The sequence below is a fragment of the Trichechus manatus genome, unplaced genomic scaffold (genome assembly GCF_000243295.1).
Source record: "Trichechus manatus latirostris isolate Lorelei unplaced genomic scaffold, TriManLat1.0 scaffold00122, whole genome shotgun sequence".
Taxonomy (NCBI): domain Eukaryota; kingdom Metazoa; phylum Chordata; class Mammalia; order Sirenia; family Trichechidae; genus Trichechus; species Trichechus manatus.
In genome coordinates this window covers 2,316,081-2,341,916 of record NW_004444058.1, presented here as the reverse complement: position 1 = coordinate 2,341,916, position 25,836 = coordinate 2,316,081, and the positions used below count along the sequence as shown (strand labels likewise).

The window sequence follows — 25,836 nt, the reverse complement described above, 5'->3', positions numbered from 1 at the left end:
GCCCGGGCGCGCGGGAGCGGGAGCGGCCCGGTGAGCCGGAGCGCACCATGGAGGCGGCGGCAGGAAGCCGCGGGGGCTTCCAGCCTCACCCCGGGCTGCAGAAGACGCTGGAGCAGTTCCACTTGAGCTCCATGAGCTCGCTGGGCGGTCCGGCGGCCTTCTCGGCGCGCTGGGCGCAGGAGGTGTACAAGAAGGAGAGCGCCAAGGAGGCGGGCGCGGCCGCGGTGCAGGCGGCGGTGCAGGCGGCCGCCGAGCCGCCGCCCGTGCTGCACCTGCCAGCCATCCAGCCACCGCCTCCCGTACTGCCCGGGCCCTTCTTTATGCCGTCGGACCGCTCCACCGAGCGCTGCGAGACCGTGCTGGAGGGCGAGACCATCTCGTGCTTCGTGGTGGGCGGTGAGAAGCGTCTGTGCCTGCCGCAGATCCTCAATTCGGTGCTGCGGGACTTCTCGCTGCAGCAGATCAACTCGGTGTGCGACGAGCTGCACATCTACTGCTCGCGCTGCACAGCGGACCAGCTGGAGATCCTCAAAGTCATGGGCATTCTGCCCTTCTCGGCGCCCTCGTGCGGGCTCATCACCAAGACGGACGCCGAGCGCCTGTGCAACGCGCTGCTCTACGGTGGCGCCTTTCCGCCGCCCTGCAAGAAGGAGCTGCCGGGCACCGGCGGGTTGGCGCTGGGCCTGGAGCTCAGCGAGCGCAGCTTCAGGGTGTACCACGAGTGCTTCGGCAAGTGCAAGGGGCTGCTGGTGCCCGAGCTCTACAGCAGCCCGAGTGCTGCGTGCATCCAGTGCCTCGACTGCCGCCTCATGTACCCGCCGCACAAGTTCGTGGTGCACTCGCACAAGGCGCTTGAGAACCGGACTTGCCACTGGGGCTTCGACTCGGCCAACTGGCGGGCCTACATCCTGCTGAGCCAGGACTACACGGGCAAGGAGGAGCAGGCGCGCCTGGGCCGCTGCCTGGACGACATCAAGGAGAAGTTCGACTACGGCAACAAGTACAAGCGGCGGGTGCCCCGGGTGAGTGCTTGGTCTTTGTCTGCGGGCTACCGGCAGGGGCCTCTGGGTGGCCTGGGCTCCAGCCATGCCCACCACTCCCTGCGGCTCAGGGTTGGTTTGGTTTTAATTAAACGCCCGGAAGCGTCAGACTCCAGCCGATGGAGTGGGCAGGCCCAGAGTGGGCCTGGGAGCGAGGCCTCGGCCTCGTGTGGGGGCCAAGTGGCGGCAGGGCAGGGCAGGGCAGGGCTGGCAGGAGAGCCCAGCCAAGGCCCATGACGACTGCCCCGATAAGGGAGAGTGGCCGAGACCGGAGGCTGCTATGGGCCAGAGAGGCCTCCACAACTCCAAGAGGGAGGCTGGCCGGCAGGGAGTTGGGTTGGGGCGGCTGGGGAGATGGGGTGCGGGCCAGGGTGGGGGCAACGGCCTTCCAAGACCGCCCCCAGGGGCGCTCTCCCCCTGGCCTTAGCATTCAGTGCCATAGTTGGGGGTACAAGTGTTCACTAGCGTCCCTTGTTTGGAATCTTGGGAAACACATTAAAAAAAAGCCAGGTGTCCAGCACAGTGGCATGCGGCCGAGACTCGGTGACTCCAGGCCTGCGCTCTGGTCTCCATGGGCTGCCAGTGCACACCCCTAGCCCCTGGCTCAGGGCCTAGTCAGCGGCACCGGTGGTGGCCCAGGGCACCCGGCTCTGTGTCCGGTGTGTCGCACAAACAAGGGCTTGGTTTGTTTTGGATTCGCCCCACTCATTTCTCACCCTTCTTTCTGAAGCGCTAAAGGCGCGGCGCCACTAGTCCAGCCTGCATGTGCCAGTCCGGATCTATGAGATCCGGCCGACACTCCAGGGCACCGGACCCGACCCTCGGGGTCTGTGCGACTTCTCAGTCACCCCTCTCCCAGCGCGTGCAACTTTCCTCTTCAATATCCAGGCTTGTTAAATTGCACACACAGAATGCTGCTCGGGCCCAGCTATTCTTGGGAGGCCTAATTAATTCAGCTATTGCATCAAACTTTTTTTTCTGAATCTGTGAATAGATGCTCCAGCCCGGTTTTCTCTGGGCGCCCCTCCAGTGGAGTGTCAGAGCCGTAGAAAGGCGGGGCCGTGGGGGCGAGGCTGTCGCCTCTGCTCGGAGGGGGCTGTAGCGCCTGTGCATGAATGTGTGTGTGTGGGTGTGTGTGTGGGTGTGTGCGCGCGTGCGTGCACGCTCACGCATGTGCATTTGCATGCATGTGAGTGCCTGTGCGTGTGTGTGTTCTTTTAGTGGAATTTCTGCTGTTGGTCAGGCCAGCATGGAGGTGGCAGGTGTCTGTGGTCCTGTGGGGTCAGCGCTGGGCTGGGAGGAAGGGTCTGGATGGCAACTTGGGGAGGGGTGGCCGTGAGAGGGTGCCGAGCTGAGCGGGCCATCAGCTCCCTCCATTTGGGTTGGTATAATGGTCACCCTGGTGACCTGGAGGCCTTTCCTGTGGCAAGCGTGATCTCTGAGGCAGCCAGGTGTGCCACCGACTGTGGTGTGTTCTGGCCAGCACAGTGGAGCACGTGCTGCTGAGTGATTTTTAGGCTAGTTATCTCCAGAGCTGGAGAGGAGGATCCTGTCTGGCAGGGTGTGTCTGTGTTTGCGTTTTTGTCGGACTCCAGGCTCTGTGTGTTTGTGGTCTTTCTGTTTCCTGGGCCTTGCCAGGCGGCGTTGTGAGCAGGGCCTCTGTCACAGCTGTAGTCGTGGGCTCAGGCACCCTGTGGCCTGGCACCACTGCAGCAGGCCCCCGGTTCTGGGCACCCATGTCCTCAGGCTCAGGGAAGGCCTGGCTCCCCAGCCACAGGCCTAGCCCTGCTCATAGTCACAGGGACAAAGGCCGGGACACACTCTCATGCTTGGGCCCTTTTAGCAAATGTTTCAGAACTGTCCTTTTTTTGCTCTCTCCCCAGTGCTGCTCTGGAATCGCGTTTCCTGAGGAAAAACAAAAATTCCCAAGTGGTAACACAGACGTTGTTGACAGGAGTTGGGGCCTCTAGTCTTGGGTGTCAGGGTTGACCTCGGCCGGGGGTCTGATGTGCCTCCTTCCAGACTATGACTTTGTCCGGCCCCAGCGCACACACAAGACACTCAGCCTGGGCTCGGTGTGGTCTTCAGCTCTGGCCTTCTTCTCTACCGTCCCCTTTACCCCTTGGCCCTGCTGCTGTGAAGCTCGTGGGCACTGCCTGTCTTCATGACCTCACCCCTTCCTGCTCCCTTGCCCCGTGACCTTGTACTTGGAGCTCTGGAGTGTGTGGGCCCCCTCCCAGAGTGGCCACGTTCTCACCTGTTGACACGCCCGGGACCACCTAGGAAGGAGGCCTGGTCTGCAGGATGGGGTGAGGACCCAGCTGCCCAGAGCCCACTTGCTCTGGAAGGCACTGGGGGACTCCTGCCTGAGTCCACCCTGGAGTGCTGCAGGGGACCCCTGCCCTGGGTCTGCTCTGCCTCCAGCTGTTCCTCCCGTTTGCTTCTTTGCAGCCTATTTATGGAATGTGTTTGGATTTTTTCACTTCCTCTGTCACTTATTTTAATATTTTTGATCTCCTGAGGAGGGGGAGGAGGAGGAGGAGGACAACCAGAGGGAACAAAGAATGCATTGTAGCTATTCCCTGCTGGGGTACCGCTCCCGGCATTGCCTCCGGGTTCTGGGAGAATCCGAGTGGGCTGGCAGTGCTTCTGCGTGCTGTGTCGGCTGCAGTGTGGGCCCGGCCCCGAGTCTTCCCTGGCTCCTCTCTGCACAGGCACAGAGCTGGCCAGCCCTTCCCAGCGTTGAGCTGGCAGGGAGGGAGGTGGGTGATTTTCCTGGTCTCCCTGAGCAGCCGACTGTGTCTGTTCATCCGGCTTTGCCGCTGGCCCAGCTGGTGGCAGAGTCGTGGTTCCTGTGGTTGCCCCAGCGTGGAGCTGGGCACGGGGCGGGATGCCAGGCGGTGCTCCGGAAACCCTGGTGGTGGAAAGTGTCCAGGTCCCCAGTCTGTCAGCAGTGCTGTGATGAGGTGACCGAGTTTGCTTCTTCCTTGGGATGCCCGCAGTGTCAAGAGGGGCTTGAGGGAGAGGAGGAAGCACCCACCGCTCTTGATGCTGGGCCGCTCTTGTGTCAGTGTGTGATGGGGATGGGCATGCAGCTTGCTGGGGCCCTGGTGAGGCCCCGGGCCTCAGGGGAGACTGCCCCACCCCCTGGCTGCTAGCCCACTGATGGATGTCCTGTCATGAGCAGGCCAGCTTCGGAACCACCTGGGCTGACCTCTCATCCTGACTGTCCTTGCAGCCTTGAGCAAGTTGCTTAACCTCTCTGTGCCTCAGTTTCCTTCCATGTAGAATGGGGAGTGCAGCAAGTAGAAGCTATTGGTGATGTTCTGTTTATCTTGGGTGTCTGTGTGTTGGATGTCACAGGTGGGGCGTGGACATATCATTTTGCTGCTGGGAACATGAGGCAGAGAGCTAGGAGCTACTGTGCCCTACTCACCCCATCCCTTTTCTCCTGCCTCCTTGGCTCTGCCCCTTCCTCTCAGGTCTGTCACCAAGCTAAATTGGACTAAATTTTGAGCAGCATGGATTGCTGTCAGTCAGAAGGGAGACAGCTTTACCCCAACAGCGGAGTTCCTGCTGCCAGCTTGGCCCGCCGCCTGGGACTCGGCTCCCTGTCCCGCGGGGCTTCTTGCTGGGCAGCCAGCTGCTTCCCCTTCAGCCAGTGACAAGGTGGCATGGGCCCCTACGAGGGCCCAAAATGGAGCCTGCTTATTGCTGCCGTTTGTTCTTTGGAACGTTTTCTTGACAGTTTAAACTCCCAGAGAAAAATTCTCATGGTTTTAGTTTATTGTAAACAAGCCTTTCAGATACCCGGGTTCTCGGGGATGATGGTTGAGGGGAGCCCTTTATGTGAAATTGCTGTTGCTCATGTGGGTCAGAAGGTGTTTGGTAGTTCGTAGTTCTTCAGTCAGTGAGAACGGCTACAACTGGGTCTGTTGGAATCCCTAATGTTGAGGTGATGTACTATGTCATTGGGTGACTCCTTTCTTGGTTAGAGGGCAGCATTATCTCAGAGTCAGACACCTGTGATAAGAAGTGAGTCTTGAGATCCACTCTGGGAAATGACAAAATCTTTGAGGTGTAGAGACATAGAGGCCAAGTGGGGGGACCTGGATTCGCGAGCCTCTCTCCGCGTATGCTGTGTCTTGCTGTTTTAAGCTGAAATTGCCACTGAAAGAATTGATGGGAATTGCTGGGGTTGACTTTGACTGACACACTGCTCCCAGAACGTTCTTGTGAATGGTTTGTCAGGTGATCTCAGGTGTAGGGGAACTAGAGGCGCATCTGTCACATTGTCCACTTGGCCTTCTCTTGTTAGTTACCACAGAGTCGTTGGTGACCCCGGGTACAACAGAACAAAACGCTGCCTGGTCCTGTATCATCTTCATAGAGCAATGTTTGCTCTATGTGTGTCTCGCCGTAGGTTTCTTAAGGGTTGAATAGTGACCCCTCCCCAGCTCTAGAGATGTGGAGAGAGGTGGTTTGGGTGCTCTGCTGGGTGGTGCTCTGAGGTCTGGCTCCTGGGCAAGTCATCTTCCCTCAGTGCAGAAGGGTGGGATCTGTGGGTCTGACTGAAGGTCATGAGGGTAAGGGGCAACAAAACAAAGGACAGCAGGGTCTCCTTTGACTGGGAAAGTGGTGGCTTGTGTGTGCCTTGAGACAGCCAGTGGGTGCATGAATGATGACAAAGGGTGCCTCACAGTGCCCGCTTGGTGCACACTTGGCGCCCATCCTGCGGTGCCCACCTCGGTGTCCTCTTGGCCTGGTCAGCTCACTCCTGTAGGCGCCCTTGGTTCGTCCCTGCAGTGAACGGAGCCATGTCTGGATCTCTCTCTAGTATGGCCCATCTGCATGTCCGTCCATCTGTTGCTGTCCTGCAAGCTTCTGGGACCCTCTTTGGGAGCTGGACCAGGCCTCTCGCACTCCTTGCATTCCCTCCTGGTGTAGGCACTTTGCCCAGGGGCAGCAGAGCCATTCAGTGACCCACACCTCTGCCCCTATCACCCCTGGGAGCTCCTGGTCAGTCTGGAGCACTGAAGAATCAGGTCATTGACATGTGGTGTCTTGGTTTCCCCACCTCCTCCGCCAGTCTGTGTCATGTCTGTCTGCAGCGTTGAGCAAGGGCAGACAGGATATCGGCGTGAGGAAGTGTGGGCCAGACAAGCCCTGCCTGGAGCTGGCGTGGGGGCAGCCCCACGAAGTCCGTGCTGCACTGCCCCGCAGCCCTACTCCCGCAGGAGTTTCCTGTCCAGCGTCTGGGCAGCAGGCGGGCAAGACAAGGAGGAGGTGGAGGTGGTTCCGGGGCCCTGCGCCCTGCTGTCTGGCTGGAGGTGTCCACTCCCTGGCTGTGCTGCGGCCTCTCTGTGGCCTGGAGACTGTTACACAAGTGGTAATAATGTGTCTCTTTCTAAGGATTGCGAAAGTTTAGGGAGGATTTCTCCACTGGAAGAATTATGCAAGTTTCAACTGAAATGTTTTTTAAAAGTTTCTTTGTTTTGAGTCAAAATACAGAGACTGCATTTTTTTCCCTGAGGTTTGTGAGAGCCAAAAAAGAAGGAGAAGAAAGCCCCGGCTTTTCGCTGAGGGCTCTCCCCATCCTGACTCCGACTGGCCACCGGGAGTGGGAATGAGGATCTGTTCGGATGAATTGCTTGGGTCAAATGAGATCATGGGATTGGAAAATGGCTTGGAGACAGCGCTGTTTTTCATGTCGTGGCTCCTGACTACACGTATTTTCTTATTGGTTGACTCAGGATGTGTTTGGATGTATCAGAGAAATGGGAAGAGGAGGTGGGGTCATTTCTGGGAGGGGTGACTGGAGGGGGGTCTCCGTCAGTGTCCATGGCTGTGGAGGCTGGTGCTGTCTGTGCCTGGGGCCCTGCCCGGGGTCGGCCGCCCTGTCCACCTAGGTGGGATGTGTCATCTGACCTGGCAGGCTGCCTCTGTTGGCCACGTGCAGCACCGGCCACCTTGCTGGCTGTTTGGGTTGAATAAGGTCGTGCTCAGCAAGCACCTAGCACGTTCCGGGGGTAGCTACATGATAGGTCTTGGTACTGCGTTTCTGTGAGTGGAAGAGATGGTTCTGGAACAAGTTTGCTGGGGCAGTATGGTAGCCTGTGCAATTGTTGGGCTGTGTAGCGTGTGGTGCTTCCTCATGAGGCAGTGCTGAACTGGTGGGGTGGGTAGGGTGCTGGTTCTACACCCTAAGAACTTGGGGGTGGGATGACCAGGGGTGATCCACCTCCAGGACCACTGCTAACACGAGTGACCAGGACTGTTGGGTGGGATTTAAATGTGACTGGGGGGACAGTAGTGAAATCTGGGGGTGCCCCTGGAATCACAGCCCCTCAGGGGACGTGGGGGCACCTTGGCTTCCATTCCCCACAGGAACATGTCACTGGTGCTGCTCTGGCCTCAGCTTGAGGTTCTGATTCCTGTGAGCCATCCTCCCGCCTGTGCTGGGTGGGAATAAGGAGGGTTACAAACGAGCGTCAGAGTGAAAAGCGGCTCGTCGAGCCTGGGAACAGCCCAGGCCTGTCTTGGTATTTGGCCTTTTTGTCTTCTCTGATCTATGTCTTTGACTCGCAAAGATTTAAAGAATTCTGTTGACCCATGACTTCCAGGCACAGACCATCATTTAAAAAACCTGGCATGGCCTGCTGGGCGCCACTGCCCTGGCCAAGTCCCCTGGGAGCCTCTTGCGGGCGGCCCTGAGTTGTTCAAGCTGCCTGGCTTGCCTCGGCCTCACGGGGGCTCGGCCCCACACGGGGCCGTGAGCGTACGTTTGAGTGACCCATTGGACGTGCGGAGTCTTCCTTTGTCCAGGCTTATCTATGACTGTATCTTTTCTTTTTTTTAATCTAACTTTTAAAAAACTACTGTGGTGAAAATATAGACAACAAAACATACGCTGTTTCAGCATTTCTTACATGTACAATTTGGTCACATTAATTACATTCTTCAAGTTGTGCAACCATTATCACCATCCTTTTTCAAATCATTCCACCACCATGAACATAAACTCAATACTCCCTAAGAAAAACTTCCCCTTTCCCCCTCCCTCTCATCCCTTAAACCTATTGCAGTAGAGTTGATTCCGACTCATAGCAACCCTATAGGACAAAGTAGAACTGCCTCATAGGGTTTCCAAGGCTGCAAATCTTTATGGCAGCAGACTGCCACATCTTTCTCCTTCTGAGTGGCTTGGTGGGTTCGAACTGCTGACCTTTTGGTTAGCAGCCTAGGGCTTAACCAGTGTGCCTCCAGTGCTCCTCCTCCCACCCAGGTACCACTAATAATTTTTATCTGTTTGCTTATATCTTGTGAGATCATATAGTATTTGTCGTTTTGCAATTGAAGTATCTTGCTCAGCATGGTGTCTTCAAGGTTCATCCATGTTGTAGCGTGCATCAAGACTTTATTTCTGTTTATGGCTGAGTAGCATTGCATCGTGTGTACATACCACGTTGCGTGGTAGCTGTTCTTGGTGGGTAGAAAAGGGAGGATTGAAAGACCTTTTCAGAGGTGGGGTCGAGGGTACTGCTTAGGTCAGGATGGGGCTCCCTTGGACCCCCTACTCCACCCCAGGGCTCCAGGAGGCTGATGCAACAGGATGATGTTTTGATGTGCTTGGAAAGTGGCTCCTTCTCATGCATCCCCAGTGGTTCCCATGTCCTCTGGGCCCAGGTCCAGCAGTGTGGCTGTGGACAGACTTTGGATGGGCCACCTGGCCAGCTTGCAGCTCCCGCTGCCCAGCCTTGGGCCCCCAGCACTTTATTTGCTGTGGTTCCCTAGATGGCTGGCTTTTGTGGGCCTGTGCCCCATGTGCTCTGTCCCCTGTGTGTGCCGGCCCTGGGTCCCAGGGCTCTGAAACATCCCAGCATTGCGCCCCTGCAGACCCGTGTTTGTGGTGCTGGTGCCTTTCCCGCCTCCTCCCCAGCCAAGCCCACCCTAACAACTGTGGGTGCCCCCAGTCCCTCTGCTCCTCCCCAGGCTGAGGTGGAGCCAGGGCGTGAGGGAGGCAGCTTGCGAGTGGCCTGCATGCTCGGTGGCTTGCTCTGAGGGGTGAGGGTCGAGGTCATTGGCGAGGAGGGTTGGGTTGCCACACTGATCTGGCACATCCCCATCAGCACCGCTTGGGTGGGACTGGCACTCAGTGATCGTGGAGGGCATGGTTGGCTTTCTCACCTGGTAGGTGAGGGGGAAGCTGTAGACTCCGTGGGTGGCAGGGTCCACACTGTGGTCACATGCCCATGTGGCCCAGAAGGAACCAGACAAGTGGTTGTATAAAGGCGCATCCAGAGTTTGCCAGGCCCCTGCCTGGGGAGGTTGAGGCAGAGGAGCTGGAGGGGGGTGTTGGCGAGGTGGTCGTGCAGCGGGGTCTCCTTGCTCGTGCAGCCATGGTCAACCCCTGGCGCCTCACCCCTCTCTCTGCTGCAGGGGCTCAGATGCCTGCTGGCTGTGCCATGCTGGGTATGCAGTGCCTGGCTGGAGCGGAGTGGGGGCTATGAGAGAAGCCGGCCCCTCTGGGAAGGGGGCCCTAGGTGGGGCCTGCCTGGGACCTCCTTGTCAAGTCTCAGCCTCACACTGCAGACCTGCCCCCCTCCCTGAGAACCCCCTGACGTGTCCCCGTGAGCGGGCAGAGTCTTGAAGCTGCAGGGGAACATGCCCACGGGCCTGTGGGAGGGGACTGCCCCAGTTGGCCTTCCTTGAGCTTTCTCACCGGGTCTGTTCCTCCCGCTACACCTGCTGCCTTCCCCACTTTCTGGCTTCAGAACTGTGTTGCCCAAACCATTAAAAAAAATTATACTCCCAAGTTGAATGATATGCAAATGTAGTCAATTAAGCGAGGGGATTTTAATTAGCAGTTTAAGTTCATGTGTGAAGTGCCTTGCCTTAATTACTTGACAGTTTTGTTGTAAATTTGCTAAGTTTTTTTTTGCAGAACTATCAAAACTGTGATTTTTTTTTAACATCCTTGTCTGCAGTGAGTGTTGCCCGCTCGCCTGACCCTCATGCGTCTTGTCTTCACTCAGGAGTCTCTTTATGCTGTGAGAACGCGGGAGACCTCGAGACTGCCTCTTGCTGCCACGCCTTATACGGTGTCCCCAGAGTGCGCACCACACAGCGTCCCCAGAGTATGGGCTGGGCGGGGACCTGCGCAGCTGTGCTTGTGGAGAACCTTCCTCCCAGCTGGGTTCCGGCGGCTGAAGCGGGATGGAGGAGGTCAGGAAGTCCCTACTGGGTTTGGCCTCCAAGGACCAGTGGTCACAGTGTCTGGCCCTGGGACATTGTACCTGCTGGCAGAGACTGGTGCCCGGCGAGGGCCCAGGGTGCACAGGGAAGTAGGAACCTGGAAGGATTGAGTGGACTATGAAGGGAAGGCGTAATAAGACAGCAGGCACTTTTAAGTCCAGTGGTGGACGGATGATGCAGCGTTGGGAGGAGACCTCCGTGGTGAGGGGCCTGGGGTGCTAGCTGGTGGCTGGACTGGATACCTGTGCCTCTGTGGGCTGCTGCTGACCTTGGGGTCACAGGCAGCGCTGCGTGCAGGGGGCATGTCTTAATCTCAGATCCCTTCCTTACCATGGGAAGCCTTACCACCTGCTTCCTGGGAACCAGCGGGCACATTCCACGGCACTGGCTGGGGCTGGCGACCGACTTGGGTTCTAGTCACTGCCCACCAGCGCCCTTTCTGATCGCCAAGCCTGGCCTGCTCGGATGGCTCCGTCCACCTGCCTCCCATAACACAGGTGGGGAAGGTGGGGATTGCTCTTACATTCAGGCCTGTGCTGGAATTCCCCTCCACCTCGTTTTGGGGACAGTTGGCTTCAATTTACTTGCAGCTGCTAAGTGTTGGGTATTGGGGTTGGTTTCTCTGTAGTTTTTAGTGCCCCCGCCCCATTTAATAACCTTACTGAGGTTGATGTCTCTAGGGAGATAAATTTTTTATTTACTTACTTAAAGATTTCTTTGGTGACTTAAGCTTTTCTCAGTAAAGAGCTGGACCATGTTCCTGGGGAGTATGGTGACAGACTCTTGGGTCGTTGTTCCCTCTTCAGGGCTGGGCCAGGACCTGGCAGTTGGCATGGCACGAGAATGTGGTGCTATCCCGACGCCCCACCAGCCTGGGCTTCTGGGATTTTGGTGGGCAACACGGGAGCATGTAAGGATCCTTGAACGAGGGAGGCTGGAGGGGCCTGGAAGGGGCTGCAGGGTGGATGGTAGCTCAGTTGGCGGTGGTCTGAGTCCTGGGCCTGGGTCAGGCGTGTCTGCGGGACTTTCCTGGGTCCCTGGGTCTGCGTTGGTGATGGTAGGTTTGAGGCCTGGGTCATAGTGGGTTTGAGGCCTGGTCAGTGGCAGGCTGCAGAGCTTCCCTGGGTCTGCACTGGCGATGGTCGGTTTGAGGCCCAGGTCAGTGGGGTCTGTAGCTGCTTCCATGGTGAGAGAGGACGGTCTGACCTGAGCTTGTGGGTGGCCCTGAGAACTCCGAGAAAGGGCTGGTGATAACCAGCTTGGTCGACTGTGTTGTGGGTACCAAGTTTCCCGAGGTGAACGACGGCAGGTAGAGGCACCTTTCCCACGGAAGACTCCACCCTGGAGGCACGTCTGGTGGGGACAGCTCCTGGCGGGGACGCTTGGGGAGCAGGCCTGGGAGGGCCACAGTGGAGGAGAATGAGTGAACTGTGAAGGCCAGGCGTTATTTAGCCCAGGTAGCTACATGGTGTACAGAACAACTTAGGGCTGGGTGGAAGGCAGCGTAATAAGACAGCCAGGTCCTGTGCTGCTCTGGTCACTGGAGACTTTGCTTTGGGGTGGGGGGTGGGGGTGCACAGCATCCTTTTTTTAATGTGTCAGGTAAAAAGTTAGGAAGATAACACAACTGTTTTACTGAAAATGTTGGAAGGGGGGGGTGCCCTCCACACTCTTCCACCCGCCATCAGGGATCTCTTCCTTCCCCTCCAGGGCTCGTGGTCCTCTCCTCAGGCTTCCGAACCTTTTTCTTTTACCTGGGACTTGTGGAGTGCCCAAAGGGGCAAGGCGGATGTCCACACTGTTCCCAGACCCTGAGAGGTCCCAGGCGCTGGGCTGAGGCTGATGCAGGTGACAGGAGAGCCATCTTAGCTGGTGCTCGGACGCGGGGTCTGCAAAACCTCCGCAGGGCGTGCCTGGGGGAGCATGTGGGAGCTGAAAACCAGGATAGGGAAGACTGCAATGGGGAAGACAGATGGACCCGTTTTCTTTTCAGTTACTAGGCAGCACTGGTTTTTATGGGAAACTTATGGCACCTGGGCCTGCTTCCCTGCGACCACCTGTGTTGGCATTTCCTTCTAGCATTTTCCCCAGTATGGTTTGTGAAAAGGACCTGTTCTTAGGGCAGAGGTAGATGTCCCAGGAGTGGGCAGCTGCATCGGTCTCATCCCTGCTCCATCTGTGCCCACCGCCCTGGCCTTGGTCCTGTCTGCATCTGCCACTCTGGCCATGTCCCCACCACCCTGGCCTCATTTCCGCCTGCATCCTCTACCTGGGCCTTGTCCCCACCACCCTAGCCTTGTCCTTGCCACTCTGGCTTTGTCCCCCCTGTGGCCCTTGGAAGCCTGTCATTTCATTGGTGGTATTTCAGTGCGTATTTCTGGAAGATAAAGAGCCTTCTGAAAAGCCATTAAGTCCTATTATATCATCCCAAAAATGAACAGTAGTTAATCAGTACCACTAAATATCCCATCAGTGTTCACATCTCCAGCTGTCTCAAATGTCTTAACTTTTGAAAAAGTTAAAACAATTTTTTTAACAGTTTGTTTCAGGAGCTAAGTGGTCGCAGCAGTCTCTGAGTCTTTTACCGGGAGGTTCCACGCCCCCCACCCCGCCCGCCTTTCCGCTGGAGCGCTCAGGCGGCATGTTCTGTGATGGTCCCTGCAGTCTGGCCTTGTGCCAGTGGCCCCGTGGTGTCACGTCAGAGTGCTCCTCTGTCCCCTGTAACTTGCTGGTGGGATCCAGAGGCCCGATCAGAGTGATGCTGGATTTTTTTGTTTTCTGTTTTGGCCAAATGGCTTCTTAGGGGTGCTCTCCCCCAGGAGGCACACCACCACCTGTCTCTCTGTCTCTCTCTGTGTCTCTGTCTCTCTCCCTGTCTTTCTGTCTCTCCCTGCCTATCTCTTTCTGACGTTGGTAGCTGTGAGTGGGCCATGCCCAGACCCCCTAAGTCATTAGAGTTGGCAAAGTGATGGTATTGACGTCTCTCGGCCCTTCTTTACTTGGGGATTCTGGAGTTCCTCTCTCTCTGACCCTTCTACTCAGCTCCGTGTCGTGACGTGGGTGCAGGTGCATAGATGGAGCAACTTTCCCCTTGCATTCTCCCGGGGAGCAGGAAGATGGGTTTTCCTGTTAGTATCATTATGAGCTCATGGGTTTAAGCACGCCTGTGGACTTTGAAAAGTGTGCTTTTATATGGAAATTGCCAGGCTTAACCCCAGATAGGCTGGTTTAATGCACCCCTGTGAGCCCATCACCCAGCTTCCACAATTAGCCGCATTTCAGTAATTTTGTTTCCACTAATCCCCCCTCCTCTTTTGCCAGGGGTGTAATGTTTGAAAGTTGAAGTCCCAGGCATCATCTTATCTTATCTTTAAGTGTTTCAGTGTTTCTGTCTAACGGGTAAGGACTTTAGAAAAGTCGTAACCACAGCGCCATTAAAGTACCTAACAAAATCAACAAGAATTCCTTGATGTCCACTAGCAGCCAGCCCGTGTTCATATTCCCCATCGTCTCAGAAGTCGTGCCTCTGTGTTTGCTTTGCTCCGGTCAGGATCCAGGGTCAGCTGGGTTGGGACCTCCATTGTGTGTGCCTTCTGTGTGCGTTTGTCTGGGTGTGCGTGTGGTATCGTGTGACCTTGGGGTCGTTACACATGCGGGTGCAATGTTGTGTACGGTTGATTTGTCCTCTGTGTGTTTGTCTGGGTGTGCCCATGGTGTGTGTGTTTGGGAGTGCATATGGTGTCATGTAGCCTCAAGGTCACTATGCGTGCTGGCCCAGCATTGCATGTAGTCATTTTGTCCTCAGTGTGTGTGTTTGGGTGTGTGTGTGTTTGGGAGTGTGTGTGGTGTCGTGTAGCCTCAAGGTCATTTTGTGTACTGGCCCAGCATTGCGTGTGGTTGTTGTGTCCTCTCTGCATGTGTGTGAGTGTGTGTGTGGTGTGCATGTTTGGGTGTATGTGGTGTACGTGTGGTGTCGTGGGGCCTCAGGCAGGTCTGCGTGCCAGCTCAGCGTTGCAGCAGTGCTGCCTTCTCTTGTGGAGAGAGGCTGCCGGGTGGTGGGAAGAGCGGAGCTGCTGGTGCCTCACCTTGCCGAGGGGAGGGGCAGCCTCCTCTGCTGGAACGGGTCCCGTGACCACCTCGTAGTGTCACAAGGACCACGTTGCGCCCGACGTTACGAGTGAAATCATGGATCATTGTAAACTCTGAATATTTCCCCCATGCACACGTAATCAGAAAAGCAATTAGCGTAAGCTCATCAAGGAAGTCTAGCAAAGCAGAGAAGTACACAGCATGAGTGGTCCCCTGTGGTCCCGCCATCGCCAAACTCTGGTAGCATTGAGGGAGGAGGTACACAGTCTTACGATCTGCCTTTCTTGCTGAACATAGTATCACAGTATTTTCCTCTGTTACTGGGTTTTCTATAGAAATGTCATTTTAGTTTTTTTTTTTTTTAAGAAGTAAACTAAAGACACATGATAAAAAAAAGTTCAAGTAGTACAGCAGGGTATAAAAGGAGAATATGAAGCCTGTAGGTGTAGAATCTCTCTTGGTTTCAGCACACGTGGGGTCATGCCTATGGCTCTACCCAACATCTTTTAGGATGTTCACGCCCCTGGGCCTGGGTGCTTTCGGACGGCCACTTGGCATTTCTGACTGTTCTGTGGTGTTGAGGGTTCTGAGTTTATTTCACATCTGGGGCGTGTGCCATCGCTTATAATTGCAAAGGATGCTCAGGGAGTAACTTCATACAGATGCCCTGCTCGCAGCTTCAGTGCAGCAGCCCTGACAACACCAGGTTCCCACCCATTTCCCACTGCAGGTTATGAAAGGCAGTGTGCCCTGAGACCCCTTCCCCATCTCAGCCCCCCTTCCTCCATCTCTGCACCAGTGAGCAGCAGGTCAGTCAGAAGCTCATAGTTGGCTGGTCGTCTGCATCCAGCTTCTGTCAGGGAGAGTCCTCGGGGCTCCACTATGCTCATTGTCAGTGCTGTGGGGCTCCCGCCTCGTGACACACTTGTCTGTGTGCCTAGTCTCTTGCTGGTGGTCACACAGGTTTCTGAGGGTGGGCGTCTTGGTGCACGTGTGTGCACAGGTCTGGAGCATGGGCTTCAGAGTGAACCAGCTGGATCAAAGGTCCCACTAAACATGCCAGACTTTTTTGAAATAGTCTTGCCAATTTGCAGTCCCCCTATGAGAACAGCAGCTCTGTGTCCCCTCCTCCCTGACTCTTGCTGTAAGCGCATCATCGTGTGTGCATGTGATCTGGTGTGGGCTGAGCTTCTTGTACAAGATGTGGCGGGTCCAAGGGAATGTACACCGGCCTTTTCCTGCTGGTAACCCTTTTATTTATTTATGCACATGCGTGCATACACGTATAAGCGTACACGTATACACACATGTACAAACATGTACATACCAACATGTACGCACACATACATACCTAGAAAGACACACATACATACATATATGTACTCGTACAGATGTATACATGTACACACGCAGAAAGATACACACATGTACGCGTACACATGTAAAGACACAGGCCTATTATATATGTATATATACACGGGAAGACATACACACATATGTGTATGTACATGTATATACGTACAGGTATATATACATGCAAAGGCATGCACACAGGCACATATGCATATATACACAGACAGTGTATACACATACAATGTATATATTTTTGCATTTTAAGTCATGTGGGGTGAACATGTTGGTGCTTAAATGTTCCTGCATGCTTTGAACCCTTAGAAGACACTGAGATTCCCAAAAGACAGGCTCTTTTTAGGGGTTCTTCTCTTGATTTCATACATTACCTCATTCCTTCTGTGAGCGGTGGGCCGGTTCCCACTCCCACAGACAGCTAAGAAGCTGTCCCTCCATCCTCACGACCTGAAGACATCCCACGTTTCCCTAGCATTTCTTTGCTTTCTAGTCGTGTTGGGCATTTCATTACTTTAGTATTTTTCCGTGACTTACCTCGTGCCTGTGAGTTTAATTGACTGTCTGGTATTTCGTCTGACGCACACACATGGTTTACTGCCCTTTGTTATTAGGATGGAGGCTGCCCTCATTTTCTAGCCACGGGGCAAGGGGTGCCTGGGCGCTGGAGTGCTGTCTTCTGAGGGAGGGCAACCACCTGCCCCTTAGTGCTGGGCATGTGCAGTCTGTATTCTCAGCCTCCCACTGGGCAGGGGCATTTCTGCCTGCTCCCCTTGGTGCTGCGCAGTCTCCACAGCCACTGACATCACTTGGGGCAGTAGGGACCACGGGACCAAGGACTGAGCCTTCTCCTCAGGAGAGGGCCCCAAGGTGGAAGGGGACAGCTTTGGCTTATGGCAGCAGAAGGACCTGGATGGGGTTTAGTTCCATTGTGGAGCACCTACTGTGTACCCAGCCATAGTGGGCAGGAGGTGGGACATGTGTGGGCTATGGGGTCCACCCTTGGGGTGTGCGTGTGTGTGTGTGTGTGTGTGTGTGTGTGTGTGTGTTTACACGCGCATGCGTGAGTGCATGTCCAGGGCCTGGGCAGACGGCCAGGCCTCAGCCTGGGGGGGGCAAGGGCACTAAGGGCGGTAGGCCTGAGAGTAGGCGGGCTCCACAGCCTCGGGCTACAGCCCGGCACACGGAACCCTCATTCTTCTCGTGTACACCCGTCTGTGCCCTGCCAGTTTCTGGAGAAAGTTCTTTAAAAACACAGGGTAGAGTCACCGAGAGTGACACTTCTCACCACACAGAGGCCTAAATCCCTTCCTCTGTAATCTCTACTCAGCGTGGGTGGCATGTCGGACCCACAACAGGGTGGCGGTTCTCCTGGCCTGGATGCTGGGCAGGAGGACCCTTGGCTGCTTGGGGCCCTGGCACAGTCCGGCCTGAGCCCATGTTGGCAGGCCCTTGGGCTTAGGGCAGAGAGAAGCTGATGGCTCCCCCGAGATGTCCCCCAGAAAGTTAGTAGAGCCACCTGAACTGCAGGGTACGTGTGGGGGCTGGGGCAGCCCGGGGAGCCAGCCCAGCGCGTGGTGTCAGAGTCCTGTATCTTCCTCGTGGCTGGGCCACATCACCGCCACCAGCGCCGTGTTTGCCTCCTCTCCTCAGCCCACGATGCTTTTTATGGCTCGGCGAGGATTGTTTCAGACATAGTTCACTCAGTTCATGCAGGTGTCGAGGTTAAGACATGCGCGCCCACTCCTGGGTGAGTTTTGGGTCAGTTTGGGTCACTTGTTAGTTCCCACAGTTCTCGGGAGGTCAGTGGTGACAGGTGGCCCCAGAGGATGCCTGTCCTTTCTGGTGTGCTGTGAGGTGGGTCTGTGGTGAACACCCTTGACCTGGGCCATGTGCGAGCGACCATGGGCAGTGGGTTTGAGTTTGGGTTTGGTTTTTGAGACTTAAGAAGGCATGTTTTTAGGGGCTTTGAATAGGATGCCTGGCCCTTCCCTGGAGCCCCGATGGGCCTGGCCGGGCTGCCTCTTTGGCGTTACCCAGGGGTGGCTCCCCTCCTTGGGGCCTGGGTGGTCACCTCCACTGGGCCGAAGGGCCTGCCCCTGGGGCTGCACTGGCCGAGCCGATGCTGTCCACCCATCGTGGGTGTTTCCCTTCATAGTTTGAGCCCGTCCTGGCCGCCCCTCCAGGAAGAGGCCTGGACCCCAGGGGTAGATGCCAGGCATGGTTGATGGCTTTTGTCCAGCTTTGTTTTAAGCTGTTGAATATTAATGCGGGGTCTGGGGGCAGGGCGACCCACCGGCTGGCTCTTGAAAGGAGGGTCCTTTCTCTTTGTCTTGTAAATACCCTATCCCACTGCCTGCCTGTGGGGGTGAAGCCATGGCAGGAGGGGATTCAAAAGGCTAATGTTGGGGATGACTGGTAGGCCTTTGACCCGCCAGGCTGGCTGCAGTGTGGGCTTTGGCTCTTTGTGCTCAGGGGCTGAGAGAAATCACTGGAAAATCTCGCGGAGGCGACTCATGCACTTCACCTGCTGCAGTTCTGCCCATCACGAGTCGAGGTCACTGTGACCAGACTTGCTTTTTCACCTGTTCCCCAATCTTCTCTGTGCAGATAGGAGTCGGTCAATTAGGAGTTTCTGGGAGATCAGAGAGAGGTAGCAATGGACTCTTAAAACTAGACTGCTGGGTCTGGGTCCTGGCTCAGCCGCCTCCTGGTCTGTGACCTTGCCTCTGTGGGTCCCGTTGCTCCCCTGAAATGGGGGGATGACAGTACCTTCCCTGCATTAATGAGCATGGACCCAGCACTGTGCCACACTGCAGGGTGGCTTTATGACTTTGGCCATTCAGTCCCCAGTCTTTTTCCAAAAGCCAAGGCTATCCTTTGAGGGGGCAGGCCAGGTGGTGAGCCATGGCGTCCACACAGCCCACTGGCTGGCCGGTTAGCTGACAGACACCAGCAGGGGCATCCGGGCAGCTGGCTCTGTCTGACAGGTCCTGCTGAACTGGGTCGACAGGGCCCCACCTCGCCCATGAAGTGCTGGAGCTGTCACCATCCTGGAAGTTCTGTGGGTGCGGCCAAGGGTGCCTCTGGGCCCCTGGGTCCTTGTCTACACAGATGCCTGGCCGATGGGAGGTGCATGGGAAAGGGCTGGGGTGGGATCAGATCTGTGCTGACAGGTGGGCCCCAAAAGCAGGTCAGTAGCAGGGACTCCACGTGCCTCCATGGGTTTCATAGAGGGCCAGGGCATTTCGACAGTGAGGCTCGTGGGATGCACCGTTACAGTTTCTGACAATGTCACAAATCCTGGTGCTTCTACACCCTCAGCTGATGATCTGAATGGAATTAAACTGACTACGGGGATGATTCTTGTTAGAAGTGAGGTTTTTCAGAAAATGAAAGAGAAAAGGCTGTGTATGGAGAGAGAACCAGGGAGAGCTAGCTCAGCCGCCTGCTTCCCTCCCCAGCTCCGCGCGTGGGTGTGAACCGTCAAGTGAGCGCATCTGGAGTTGACTGGGGTCTGCGCCCGCGAGGTCCCTTGTGCCTGAGGCACTGCCTTTGCTGTCCATCCATGGCCACGTGTTGGTCCAGGTAACCTGGAATTGAGACTCGGGGCTCGGTGCCGTTCAGTCAGTGGTGCCTGTCTATGGGGTGTTGGGTGTTGTCAGGCTGGTGCTTCAGTTTAGATGCACTAGGCTGCATGTTTTAGAAAAGCCACCAAATGTGACTATACTGTTAAGGGCGTCATTATCCCACATGACCCGAAGCTCAGACATGGGGGACTGACTGGCAAGCCCCCTCATGCCACATTCTCCTGGCTGCCCCTGGGCTCGCGGATGTCCTATCTCCGTGTCCTCATGTCATGAGAAGGTTGCTGTGGCCCTGGACAGCACCACCCCCCATGCAGCTGACAGAGGAGCAGTCCTGCCACCTTGCCTTTTGTCTCGTTGTGGTTAGTTGCCATGAGTCAGTGACAACCCCACATACAACAGAATGAAACGTTGCCTGGTCCTGCATCATCCTCAGGATTGCCAGCATGTTCGAGTCCATTGTTTCAGCTAATGTGCCAGTCCATCTCACAGAGGATCTCCATCACCCTCTTTGGTCCTCTGCTTCACCACACACAATGTCCTCCTCCAGCAATTGATTCCTCCTGATGACATGTCCAAAGCAAGGAAACTGGACAGTGTTTTGTTGTGCTCTATAAAGTTTTCCTTGGCTAATTTTTGGAAGTAGATCTCCAGGCTTTTCTTCCTAGTCTCTTAGCCTGGAAGTTCCACTGAAACCATTGGTGACCTTACTGGCATTTGAAATACTGGGGGCATAGCTTCCAGCATCATAGCAACATGCAAGTCACCACAGATGACAAACTGACAGACAGATGGTGGGTCTTCTGTTTTGGACCTTTCTGTTTCGAAAATGCTTCAAACCTACAGTGACACTGCAAGAATAATGCATGAACCCCTTGTTCACCAAGATTCACCCTTGTTAACATTTTGCCACATTGACTTTCTCTCTCCCTGTTGTTTTTATTAATTTTGTTATTTCTTGTTTGTCATTTAAGAGAAAGTTTCAGTCAGCAGGTCCGCCCATATCCTTTAGGGTGGATTCCCTAAAACAAGGGTATCCTCGTGTGTGGCTACAGTGCAGGGACTAGACCTGGGAGGCTGACCACTGCACAGCGCACAGCCACCTGCCAGCTGACAACCAGGCCCTGTCCAGAGTCATGCCTGCTGCTGAGCCGGCCTCCTTCCTGGCCTCACTTGACCTGGGACAATCCTCTGTCCTTCTCAACCTGGTGCTGTTGAAGAAAACAAGCCAGGTGCCTGGCAGGACGGGCCGGGACTTGGGTTTGCCTGCCATGTCTGGTGTTGGGTCAGGTGGGCACCGAGCAGATGCTGGCTGGGACTGATGGGTCGGATGGTGCTGGGCACATGTCAGCTGGGTCTGGTGTTGGGTCAGGGGGTGCTGGGCAGATGTCAGCTGGGTCTGATGTTGGGTCGAGGGGTGCTGGGCAGATATCAGCTAGGTTTGGTGTTGGTTCATAGGGTGCTGGGCAAACATCAGCCAGGTGCTTTGTCCTCTTTGGTATGAGCCACAGCTGCCCACCTACCCCACTTCTGAGGATATGCCCTTTGGTCACCTGGGGAGGTGCTGCCTGCCCTCCCTCTGTAATTAGTAACCTGTGGGAGGCCTTCAGGTGTGTGGTTGTCTTGCTGGGCTTTCCGTGTGGGCTCAGTGTCCATGAATGGTTCCCCCTGGCCCAGTTCCCGTCACAGTGACACTGCCGCTCCTTCCCGCACACTGGGATGCACACTTTCCTTTGTCTGGAATGGTCTCCTGTACTGTGCACACCCCTCACACCTCCCTCCAGGCCCGTGTGGCCACAGTGAGTGGGGCTGCAGAAGGCCAGGCCATCCGTGGTGTCCTTTAGAAGCCTGTCTCTCCGGTTTGGTTTGGGGGAGGATGGGAAACTTCTCTTTTCTCTCTAGTTTTGAAACAAGCCCAATCATGCCTTACGTTTCTGAAAGTCCTAAGGGGGACAGGAGGGACTGATGCATTTTTACCTGCTACAAGGAAGGCAGGAGAGTTTGAGTGGTGTGGGTATTGTCCCAAGACAGGAACTTGGCCTGGTCTGACTGTGGGCCATCTGGGCCATACAGGGATGGCCAGGTGCTCGAGCAGGTGCCCTTGGCAGAGGGGATGCTGCAGGTGCCCTGAGCTCTTGGTGCCTCCACGCTCTGCATCCTGGGGAGCAGCTGGGGTCCTCAGTGCCATCGGGCATGGGTACGGGTTCCAAGTGTGGGTGATTTTTGAAACCTGTGAGGGCTATCAGCTGAGCTGTGGAATTGAACTGAAACTTCACATGCAGAGTGACACATTCAAGGAACAGTGATGCTGTGATGAGTGCCTGAGAGAGGACAGAGCATGAAGAAATGAACATCCACACGACATAGTCACGCAGTGCCGGCTCGCGGGCCTTTCCCGGCCTTTTCAGCGTGTTCCTGAGGTTTCCAGAGGGCCAGGCTGGTCTCCCCACAGCAGCTGACATTCAGCTCTTCCAGAGGCGTGTTCTGATGGTGTCAACTTAATAGAAGGTTGAGAGCACTCGGCATTCCAAGGAGAGAGTGAGACTTGCTTGATGGGAAATGTGTTTCATGGCATGGTGGCCGCCACATGGGAGATAGCAACCCATGCGCCTCACCTGCTCCACACCCAGAGCTCACATGGGCTAAGATGTCTCCGACCCTGACTCCGTGGCTAACAGCAGTGGGTGGCTGGGGAACACGGGCCCCACGGGTCAGGGTCCACCTTCATCCTGATGGCAGCTCCTGAAGCTAGTGTCTTCACATCATGTTTGTTTGACAGCCCCCTTTGCTGCCTCCTGGGGCAACCACACCGGAGAGGCACAGTGAGGCTTGGGCTGGTGGGTTGAGCCGCCATTGGGGAAAAGACCTGTGGGCGCAGGGCGGTTCTCAGCTGATCACGTGTGTAAGATGCTGTCCCCTGCACACACCATGTTGTCCCATCCAGGAGGCTGGGGTGGGCTACACCTACTTCCACAGAACACTCGCTGCCTGAGAAGGAGGCTCTGTTCTTCTAGACACTTCTCTTGTGTGAGGAAGAACTCAGACGCAGGAGGGTTAGCACCTCCGTGTAGTGTCATTCCATGCCCTACAGTGTCAGTCCATCCTGGGTGGTTAGAATTGCTCTGTGAGTGACTTTGGCAGCAATTTAACTCTTCTCCTCAGCAGCCTTTGTCACACGGCCACAGCCTCGCAGGCATGAGGACAGATGGTGGGAGGAGACAGCGCCACCCTGCTCCTCAGGTGGAAGGAGGGGCCTTTCTTGAGGTGCTGAGGGCGCAGACACTTGGAGTGTTCTATGGTGGGTACTGGGCTCCTCACTTGGTCACAGGGTGCTGGCGGTGGGGACCTCACGAGCCGCCACACGGACTGTAGGACAACGGTTCCAACCCAGACACAAGTCATGAGCACATTGAAGTCTTGCTGTAGGCTTTCGGCAGTTGTGAGTCATGGTGTGGCTCTTCATTCCCTCACACCTGTATTTTGGCTGCTCCTGGCCGGTTCATCGTGGCGATGGGTTGGATCCAAGGGGCAATCCTGCTTCTCTGGACTGCTTAATAAGCATGGGAGTTGTGTATTCATCTCTTGACGTTGATTTTAAGAAGTCTAGAAGGTCTGATGTATCCATTCGGCCCATAACGTAATTGGATACTTTCCTTGGACTCTTACATGCTCTGGGTGGGTCACTCTGGCTGGGCCCTCTGCCATTAGAAATGGCATTTCTGATGACCTGGGCTGTGAGCCTGATGACAAGGTGGTCACCTAGTACTGGGTTCTGGTGGAAAGGAGCCGACTAGAGTGTTCTTTTTAACTTTCATTTTATTCGAGTAATCCCTGGACATGGTCTAAAGTCAAAAAGTGCTAAAAGGCTAATGACAAAAACCAGGAGCTTACATCCTGTCTGCCCTCCCCACTTTGCTATGGGCAGTTATTTTCCATTCTTCTCAGTGTATTCTGTTGACTTGCACATGCCCAGGTCACATCTACCCTGCTGCTGCTGCCCCCCAGTTCTGTCGATGTAATTTTATCTGAGTTTTTTATAATTCCACCCTTGTGCTAATCATTATGATTCTGTGACTGTGTTCACACTGAGCCAGTGTTATGTGCTCTACTTACGCTTCCTCTCTGAACCCTTTATTTTCCTGGAGTTAGTCATTGCCTCACTTTTTGTTCACTTGCTTGGTTTTCTTTCAATCTCTGACTGCCGCACCTTTGCTCGAATGACTCTGCCATGCCTCTTGGCACCATTTTCCAAGTGGCCCGGCTTCCAGACCTTCTGCTGGTTCCCTTTTCTCCGGAGCTGCCTGGCCTCCTTCTCCCAGCCGCTGCTCCAGGGCTTGGGGTGTGCATCACCTGGGTCTTCCTTGGCTGTCACTCTGGGTATCTCTGCACCTCTTTTTGGTGGTGGGGCTCCAACCATTCTGGTTTACTCCCTCATCTAGGTGAACCACATCATGCTTCCTGAGAAAGTGTACAAGGGAGATCAATGCCTTTGACGCTGTATGGCTGAAAGCTTCATGTTTCTACCTTCATGTTTGTTTGATCGGGAGTAGAAGTCTCAATTGAAAATAATCTCTCTGAGAATTCTGATGGTGTTGCCCTGTTGCCATTTGGCTCCCAGTGTTTCTATGAAGATGTCTGATGCCCTTCTGACTCAGGCCTTTGCACGTGACCTGCTTCTTTCCAAAGGAGGCTTTAAGGACCTTCTCTTTAACTTGGTGTTATGAAATGTCAGTATCATATGCCTCGGTGGGTGAGTCTTCTCTGGGTTCTATGCTGGGCCCTCATTGCCATGGGATCCCTGCCCTTTGGTCTGGGGAACTAGGCCAGTTTCTTTGATATTTATCTCATTTCTCTCTTTTCTCCTGTAGAACTCCTTCTGGTTGGGTGTCAGTCCTCTTGGGTGATTGATCTTCTTATTTCTTATTTTTCCTCCCTATTTTCTTCTCTCTCTTAGTTTTACCTTCTGGAGATTTCCTCAGTTCTACCATCGGACTCTTTCTTTTTTAACTGAGCACTTGTAATGTCTGTGATTTCATTTTTAATTTCCAAGACTGACTTTTTTGTTCTTTGTTTCTTTTGCAAAGTCTTTCACCTGTTCTTGTTCTGTGGATACCATGTCTTGACTCTTGTCTCGGAGGCATATTAACGAGTTTTCATTTGAATTCCTTTTTATGGTTCATTTTTGACTTTGGCTTTTGTGGGGCCGTTTCACCCATGTTGGTGGTTCTTGGCTGGCTGATCATGCCAAACCAGTGGGTAGCAGTGGGCGTGGCAGGGATGTCGCCCCATGATCTTCACTGGGGGGCTGTTCCAGAGTGCTCTGGCCTTTGTCCCCAAGGTCCTCCCCATCCCTGCACGAAGCGGCACCTGGAAGTCCAGCTAACTGTTCCTTGTACAGACCTTCAGATGAGTCCCTGTTTATGCTTCCACAAAACCCTCTCTCTGCCTTCTGTGGTAACTGGTGCCTTCGCACCCCTCTGTGTTAGGCGTGGTTTCCCCTGTGTCTTCCTCTGCAGCTGCCTGGCCCCAGCCGCCTCCTTCCAGCTGCGTTCTGCCCTCGGTATGCTCAAGATTGAGACGGTTCCTCCCTTCTCTGAAGAGCAGGGTTTGTGTGTATTTCTTGTTCTCCCTGTTGTTGGGGATTGATTTTTGAAGGGAGAATGCGGGTGGATGAGGTCTTACTCTTCCATCTTGAAACTGGTATTCTTTCCTCATGATGCTTTTTAATTGCTATATCTTCTTGAGATGTTTCTCTGAATTTGCAAAGGTTTTTAGGTAAGTGTTGGCATTTTAAGTTTTGAGGAAAGGTACAGTTAAAGAGCTGCTTTAAAAAGATAAATGTAATACCAGTTATTGGTGACTTTAACCAAAAGGGATCCTCATATCTGATAACTAGGATTTATTTTCTCTGAATGTCATATTTATTTCATGCTAATGCGTGTGTGTGCACACATATGCACACAGGATTCACGGTCCTTAGAAGTCTTATGTTCAGTGCCTATGGCATAGTACAGTCTCGATTGATGGTTGGAGGAATGACTTAGATACAACAACTCTAAGATTCTGTCCCCTCAAAGGATGATTACATTCTAAATTCTGTTCAGTATAATGCAGAGTCAAGGAGGAACATGAGCTAAGACATTTTAGAATCGTGTAAAAGAGGTTGAAACTCTTTGGCAGTCAAGAGATGAACCAGCCAGAGCCATCTAGTGATAGAGGTTTATCATGAGAAGTCACCTTTTACTTTCTACTTTCACTTTTTAAAAGAATTTTCCATGAGTGTCGTTGCTCGATGAACTTAATATGTTTTCAAAGCCACGCAGAGGTTCTAGTGCCTTTTACTGGGGCTGTGGTCTTGGCTTTTGGCCTGTTAAATGTTTACCTCGGGTTTGCTCATTCTTGGGTTTGAATCAGCCCATCACTCTGATGGTTTCCTAGATCAGCAGTTCTTAAACCTGAGCTTTGGAATCATGGGGTGGGCATCTTTTTTGGCCCCACCC

At 54.6% G+C, this 25,836-nt stretch overlaps 1 protein-coding gene across 1 annotated transcript in view; it reads left to right on the top strand.

Annotated features, from left to right (window-relative positions):
* The first annotated feature begins 16 nt into the window (after positions 1–16).
* Positions 17–25,836, top strand: part of LOC111822039 (ski oncogene) — a 36,305-nt gene continuing 10,485 nt past the window's right edge. The window contains exon 1 of the mRNA XM_023738706.1: positions 17–1,022. Coding sequence (XP_023594474.1) covers positions 48–1,022 — 975 coding nt within the window. The 5' untranslated portion in view covers positions 17–47. The remainder of the gene's footprint in view (positions 1,023–25,836) is intronic.